Here is a 7450-nt window from a genome sequence, read left to right as displayed (position 1 = left end):
GCATAAAATAGTTTTAAAAAATCGATAGATGTATTAGATGGAGTACACACATTTTAATGGGCCTCATAGAGTCCCTTATGACATATCCAAGGTTGTACGTACGTCTAGCGGAGTTAGCTTTTTGCTACGGTTTTTACAATTTTAGCTACGGTTTTAAGCCGTAGCAAATTAGCTACGGTTTATAGCCGTAGCTAAAAACCAGAATAGTCCGTAGCCTTTGGTCATTTTTTTGGTAGTGAAGGTATGCTATAAGTTTAGTAAGAATAATCCGGCTTAACATCTACGGTTGTATGTATTTGTATTGTATCATTATCTTTGTCAGGTTCATGAAGACATTGAAGGCCCATGTCCGTAACAAGACGCGACCTGAGGGTTGCATTGCAGAACAATATATTCAAGAGAAGACAATTATATATTGCAACCAATACAGAGGAAAATAAAAAACAAGCTTCTTGGAAAAATTGGAAAAACGGTTTGATGGAGTCATTTCAGGACTACAAAAGTTGCAAGATGTCGTTGATGACGATAACAATGATGACGATGTTGGTCCAATAAGTTCAGGTCAAAGTGTTACCCTAGCGTGTATCGAATACGAACAGGCTCGTACATGGGTACTGAAGAGTCATCCCAGCTATGATGTGTGGGAAGGGTATGCACAATTAGCTCATTTGTATATATCTTCTTTACTTTATGCGATTTTAATATAACAATGGTATCATATAACGCGCAGGAAGCACAAAGATTTCTTGCAGCGATGTTACAGGAGGACCAACAGGGTGCCTAGCGAGGATGAATTCATACCTTGGTTGAAGAGGCAACTAGAGTTTAAAGAATCTGACGATGAAGAATTTAAAGATATAGTGAGAGGACCTCTAGCTTTTTGTACTCAATACAATAAGTATTGTATTAATGTTTTTCTCTTTGTCACTAAGGACTATGAGGAGAATAAAACGAACCAAAACAGTGGGGTTATGACAGAGGGTATGACCACCTTCCGATCTAGTGCTAAGGATATGAATATAGTGGATGAAAATCAACCTTACTATGGAGTCCTTCGTAGAATTATCCAATTGGAGTACAGAACAGGGTACAAGCCCGTCTTATATAAGTGTGATTAGGTGAAGGTGACGCATCATGGTATTTCTTTTGATGTCGAAGCGAATCTGAGATTAGTAAATTTGTCCAGTCTTTACAGTTCAGACAAATTGAGTGACGAGCCGTTCATTCTTGCAAAGCATGCCACGCAAGTTTTCTACTCCAGAGATCCAAAAAATCCTGAATGGCATGTGGTATTGGAGGTTCCAAAAAAGATTTTTATCGAAGAAGAGACATGCCATCTATCGGAACGATTTAAGGATGTAACTGATGCCGATGCAGGACCTAATCTCACCTCATTAGCAATTGTTGATGAGTTGATATTCAATGAACCTGAAGACATCAGTGTTGTAGTCAAGAAAATAAAGAAAAGAAAGCAACCAAGGAGAATCTCTTGAATTGTTTATATTTACTAAGCATATAACAATATGATATTTATTGGAGGAAATCCAATCAAGGTATGGATAATGTAGTGAATTGTTTGTACTTTATCTGTTATCCAAATTATTGTATTAATCATTAGTGTTTTTATTTTATTTTATTTTATTTTATTTTAAACAGGCACATGGATTCACAACCACAGGCATTGGGTGTGCACTTGACCGAGACTACAGATGCGAGCAAGACCAAAGGTAATATGATAGTTCTCCTGAATTACATATGTAAATTTTAATTTTCTTATATATTGGCAGTAATCAACGATGTGTATATATAACTGTTATTCTTTTTATGTTGTTGTGCCAGCTTCTTCTTCATCATCTAGAAAGAGAGGTCCTACTAGGTGTGCTTTTTTACATGAGCAACCTGATAGGAAAAAAGTCCTAAAGACGAATGAATTCGGGCAACCGAATGAGGATTGTCTTGAACAAAAGAAATTTGCATCGCATATCGGTATCCTCACCCGTACTCATATCCCGATCATATACCAGGACTTTCGCCAGGTGCCTCATGCACACATTCAAATGATCATAGAGTCATTGTCACGGGCTTATGAGTTTGAGGGTCAAAGTGGGGATGCGAGTCTTACAAACGTAACAAAACGCATCAAGGAAACATGGCAGAATTACAAGAAAAGGTTGACTGCAAAATATATTAAAGACAAAGATCCTGCAGTTGTAAGAGATAGTCCTGCCCCCCCCAAGCATCCCTATAGAGGATTGGTTAGTCTTCGAGAATCAACATGGCACTGAGGAATTCAAGAGAGCAAGTGAAAGGAATAAAATCAATCGGTCCAAGCTAAAAGGGCCTGTGCGTCTTGGGAGGAACAGCATGGCTGTTCTTCGCCATCAGATGGTATGTATTATTTATTTATAAATATAGGTATTATAGTTTAATATTGAATTTACTTTTGAATTATCACTCATCTAACTCCATTAATATGTAATGTGCCAAAGGTGAAGGAGAGGAATCTTACCTCTGATGCCAAGATAGGTAGATGTGATGTTTACTTAAGAGCCCATACAAGCAAGGACAAAGTTGTCCAGTATCCTGACCTTGTTGTAAGTACATCCCCTTCTACCACTAACTAGTACCTTTATGAGATGCCAATGTATAACTTTGAATTATTTTACATTCATTTGCATTTTGTCGCAGGAAAAATTAGATGAGCTTTATTCTAGCAATCCTTCTTTTAAGATTACCGACGTTGATGATGCCCTTACACAGGTAATAATAAAATTTAAAAATTATAGTGAGATTCATGGTAATTATGAATTTTCTAATAACTTGATTTGTAATGTTTTACAATTGGTTGGTTCTGATAGTAGAGGGCGAATGCAGGGTCTAGGTTGCTCAATAACTACGATAGGACTGAAGATGTCAGCCCCTGCCCGTTCAAAGGTAGAGAATTTGATAAAAGAAAAAGATGGCCTAGTGCAGGAGATATTTGATATAAAGAAATTGTTGGCCAAGATGGAGGCCTGGATGCAGTTGCAGCAACACGCACAATCTACTCAAAACCTCTTATCACCAACAATTGCTAAATCTGCTCAGGTATCGTCGGTATGCAAGTGTAAATTTGCTACAGTATTGAAATTACAATTATTTTATAAACGATAACAATACTAATGCCATTTTATATGTGTACATGTAGCCTGATGTTATATATATCGGTAGGAGATGCGACTTGCTTAGTTGGGGAAATCGTGATGTAGTTGCTCGGGGTTAAGTACACGAAGTTAATCTAAATGCAGTTGTCCATTGCGAACCATTGGAGGAGGGAGCTTTTGTTGTTACCCTGACTGAGATTATACATCCTGACACTCGTTTGTGGAAAGAAGATGGGTTCGCATCTACACTTGGAGAGGCTGGTCCGAGATCACTTGTGCAATGGGGGAAGGAATCTTTGAGATTTCGATAATTTGAACAAATTTGGTACTCTATAATTAAACTTGGTGTGGATGCTTTTTTTAGTTACTTGACATGATGTTTCGCTTGTTTTTTTTTTGGTTAATTTTGAACTAATTTGGTACTTTAGTTACTTTATATTGATGAACTCAGAACTTGGTTTGATTTTTAGTTACTTTATATTGATGTTTCACTTGTTTTTTTTGGTTACTCTATATGTTGTTTGGTTTGGTTTTTATAATTTTGAATGAATTTTATACTCTATATTTAAATATATTAGACTCCATTTGGTCGTCACAAACCAAATGGAGCCTAAGCCCCTTTTTAACTCCGCCAATGCAACTCCTTGCATTGCCAATCCCAAGCTCGGGTAAAGGAGGAGGGGGAATGGGCATCAAGGTGAGTTGTGTACTTTTCCTTAATTTTCTGATTATCTATTTATTCTATGTCAATCTTCATGGTTCATTATTCATTGAAACCTGATTATCTATTTATTTGTTATTGTTTTGCAAGATGCTGAGAATGCTATCAATGACTTGACTGGTAAGGCATCTGGGGTTTGCAAATTTTGGGTTTGTCAGAATGCTTGTACATGGTATTTTTCTTTGGTTTTACTATGCTCCTGTCAGGTACATGGCTCGAAAATAGACAAATAAGATGCAATTGGGCTGCTAAAGGAGCTGGCTTTGCGAGGAAAAACCCAAAAGTGAAAACAAAAATCAAAACAGGGTGGTCCTGACAAATGGTAGTTTAGGTAGTATGGGTACGGTATCCTCCATCTTCTCCTTTCTATTGAAAGTTAGGGCCATTATTTCAATGCCAATGACAAATGACAATGGAATAGACTATTTGGTGGACTTACCAAACCGCCAATTCCACTGGTATCGATTTGACTCTGTACTGAATGATGTTTAAAATGATGGAATTCTTGTTCATCATTCATGTATGGGGTTTTTGTTCTAGAGATCATAGCTTTTATGCATTTGATGATTAAATAGAACTTCTCTTATTTTCCTTCTTCCTTTCATAAAGGTTCCAGCCATGTTTGAAGGCCATGCTGTGAGCTGAAACTAACCTCCAACTGGACCATGAAGAGAGCTGCAGCAGGCCTTTAAATGGGCTTCAATCCAAGCTATAAATAGGCCTCAACCTTAGGTTGAAACCAGGTCTTCTTCAGGCCACACAAGGGAGCTGAAAATCATCCTTCAGCCAGTCCCAAATCTAAGTCGAAATACCTCCCAAATAGGCCGTAAAGATGCTGAAAATCAGCCCTCAGTCGGACCTTCTACTGGCCATGAAATGCACAGAGATATGGGCTGAGTGTAACCTAGTTGAGAAAGTGTTTTGAGCCAGAAATAAGGCCTTCAATCAGACCACGTAGAAGGCTGAGAAACGCATTTCAAATGGCTCACGGTCGGGCCGGACACGGCTCACGGTCAGGCCATGAAACCTGGATCCAAACGGCCTCCATCTAGGTCGTGCTGCGTGCTGAAAACAAGCTCTAGATGGGTCCAATTTGAGATGAAATCAGGCCCCGACTGGGCCTTGATTTGCACTAGAATCTGGCCTCAAACAAGCCCTTAGTACCAACCTTACAGCTAGGCTTTTTATGGGCAGCAAATCAGTCCAAGCCAGACCTCAATTGGGCCTTCCATCTGGGCTAAAACCAGCAAAAAAATCAGGCAGTGGACCTATGTCCAGCCCCTGCACTATACATTACAAATTGCGTGTTTGATACTTTCTTATATTTCATAGTAAACAATTTTGAGCAGTTCTCCATTAATTTCACAAATGAGAAGCTGCAACAGCATTATAACCAGGTTAGCTTACTCCATAACAAGTTGTTGCCTCTATCTTGGAAACCTCTGATATCTTGATTTTTTCTACCTACACAGAGATTGATGTCAGATGTGGAGAACATGGCATCTCGGCCTCAACCGCATTTATGGCAGAGGTTGTGCCCAACTGACAGTGATAATCTGAATGAACAAGAGGAGCTGACAGCTGAAGGGGGCATAATTCGCGTGTCTAGCATATATTCTCAAGGGTGAGTATGCTTATTTCATATGTTTGCTGTTATTTCAACTTTCAAAGTTTGTTTTAGCTCCTCACGTAGGTATTTCATAATGACCACTGTCATTACCTTTACAATACAGACTGTAAAGCTGTTAAAACCCTGCATCTACCCTGTAACAGACTGTTATGGCATTACGGGGAGTAATGGCAGTTACGGGTCGTTTTTTCCATAATAGTCACCAAGTCATTATTTGGACTTGTTTTCTTATTTTAATCTGCAGTGTGCTGAGTCTTTCATTGGTATTACATACGAATTATAAGCTGATTACCATATGTGTTAGTGTTAAACAGGTTGTTAAATTCTCTAACACATGCATTGCAAAACTTCGGCGTAGATCTGTCACAAGCCAGCATTTCGGTGCAGATTGATCTCAGCAAGCGAGCAAATAGCAGGCCATTAACCACAACATCTAGTGCTAAGGTAGTTTTGGCCATTTCTAAATTCAAGCGTTTCTGTTAGTTGGGTGTCAAGGGCCTTATCATCATGCAATATTCCTAGATGTGTGGCCCTAGAAATCTCCCACATTGTAAAATCCCAACCCTAGATATTTGGCCTTAATTCCCATATAGAATACAAACTGTTGCTGTATTTATTTTTTTTTCCTCTTGAACACCAAAGAAGAGAAAATAGACTGATGAGTTTTGGAATTTGTAGGATCATGACGACCCCTCATCAAGCAACCGCGTAGTGGCCCACTCGAGGGTGGCTAGCAGTGGGGAGGACTCACATCAACAAGCTCAAAAGAGGCTGAGGACAGTTAACAGCTAAGCTAGTATTTGCAATCCTCTTCTTCCTTCATTTTTATTTAATTTATTTATTTTCGGGTGAGATGGTGTACATGCTTTGCTTTGACGATTTGGGGGGACGACAGGATGTCTCACAAACCCTTAGGTATCTATTCTTTTATTCGTGACATTTCTCAGCTATAGGCTTCATGAGAATTTGAGAAGCTGCTTTTCTTTCAAGGCTTCCATTCATATGAGAGAAATTTTTTTCTTTTTCTTATGTTTTTTTGTTGTGTTCTCTTTGCTTTTGTTACAGAATTTCATGGAGAAGGACGCAGTCATTCAAGAGCATGCTTCCCTGGAAAATCAATGAAATAGTATGATTCAACACCTAATTGATGTTTGGTTTTGCATTCAAGAGCACACACTTCTTTGTTTTCTTTTCCATGACAATGAAATAGTATGATTCAACACCTAATTGATGTTTGGTTTTGCATTTTTTTTAAAGAGGAAGGTTAATGGACATGCATCTCAGTTAATCTGATTGATTGCTTTCAGCCTTGAGAAGAGGGTGAACAAAAAAGTTATGGCAATGTTCGAGAAAGCTGAAGATGAATACAATGACTTATTATCCAAGAAAAACATCATTGAGGTATATTGTTGTATTTCTCAGCCTGTAAAGGATCTCATCTTTTTTTAAAAAAAATTGAATTTGTTTATGTCTGAAGTTGTTTGTTTACTGTATTCTTCTCTTCTTAGAATGCTAAGTCAAAAATCAAGAAGGTGATTGAAGAGCTTGATGAAAAGAAGAAGGAAACACTAAAAGTTACTTAGGTTAAAGTAAAAAAGTGAGTCAACACTTCTCTGCTCTCATGTTCCAGTTTATAATTATAATATCCGGCTTCCTTGGATCCCTGGATTAGACGAATTCAGTGGATCCTGGGGACAGGCCGTGTTTATGTATTTGCTCAAAATTAATGGAGCAGACCCGGATGTGCGTCGGAGCTATCCGAATGAGCGGGGGTCCTTGGAAGGTGGGAACCGCTTTTATGACCATGCTGAAGCTGTCCATTTCCTATGGACAGCATTGGAGGGGCCTGGCCATTTGGACAGGCCATGCTTATGTATTTATTCGAAATTGATAGAGCAAACCCGGATGTGCGTCGGGAATATTTGGATGTTGAGTGGGGGTCCCTGAAAGATGGGA

General features: G+C 38.6%; 1 protein-coding gene across 1 annotated transcript; it reads left to right on the top strand.

Annotated features, from left to right (window-relative positions):
• Positions 1–358: 358 nt before the first annotated feature.
• On the top strand, positions 359–3262 carry LOC131225321 (uncharacterized). Its single transcript, XM_058220842.1, has 5 exons — positions 359–1727; positions 1840–2255; positions 2689–2760; positions 2875–3087; positions 3188–3262. The coding sequence occupies exons 1-5, from the start codon at positions 1661–1663 to the stop codon at positions 3260–3262; spliced, it is 843 nt and encodes a 280-aa protein (XP_058076825.1). The 5' UTR covers positions 359–1660.
• The last annotated feature ends 4188 nt before the right edge of the window (positions 3263–7450 follow it).

Source organism: Magnolia sinica, chromosome 2, assembly GCF_029962835.1.
Source record: "Magnolia sinica isolate HGM2019 chromosome 2, MsV1, whole genome shotgun sequence".
NCBI lineage: Eukaryota > Viridiplantae > Streptophyta > Magnoliopsida > Magnoliales > Magnoliaceae > Magnolia > Magnolia sinica.
Note: the sequence above shows the minus strand (reverse complement) of the source record. Positions and strands in the feature narration are given on the sequence as shown.

What these genes read in the sequence shown, in the direction of transcription:
- LOC131225321 (XM_058220842.1), top strand. Translation starts at nt 1,661, where the DNA reads ATGGATTCACAACCACAGGCATTGGGTGTGCACTTGACCGAGACTACA. An exon ending in TTGATGATGCCCTTACACAG is followed by an intron (nt 2,761 to 2,874) that starts GTAATAATAAAA and finishes GGGCGAATGCAG; the next exon opens with GGTCTAGGTTGCTCAATAAC. An exon ending in CAATTGCTAAATCTGCTCAG is followed by an intron (nt 3,088 to 3,187) that starts GTATCGTCGGTA and finishes GTGTACATGTAG; the next exon opens with CCTGATGTTATATATATCGG.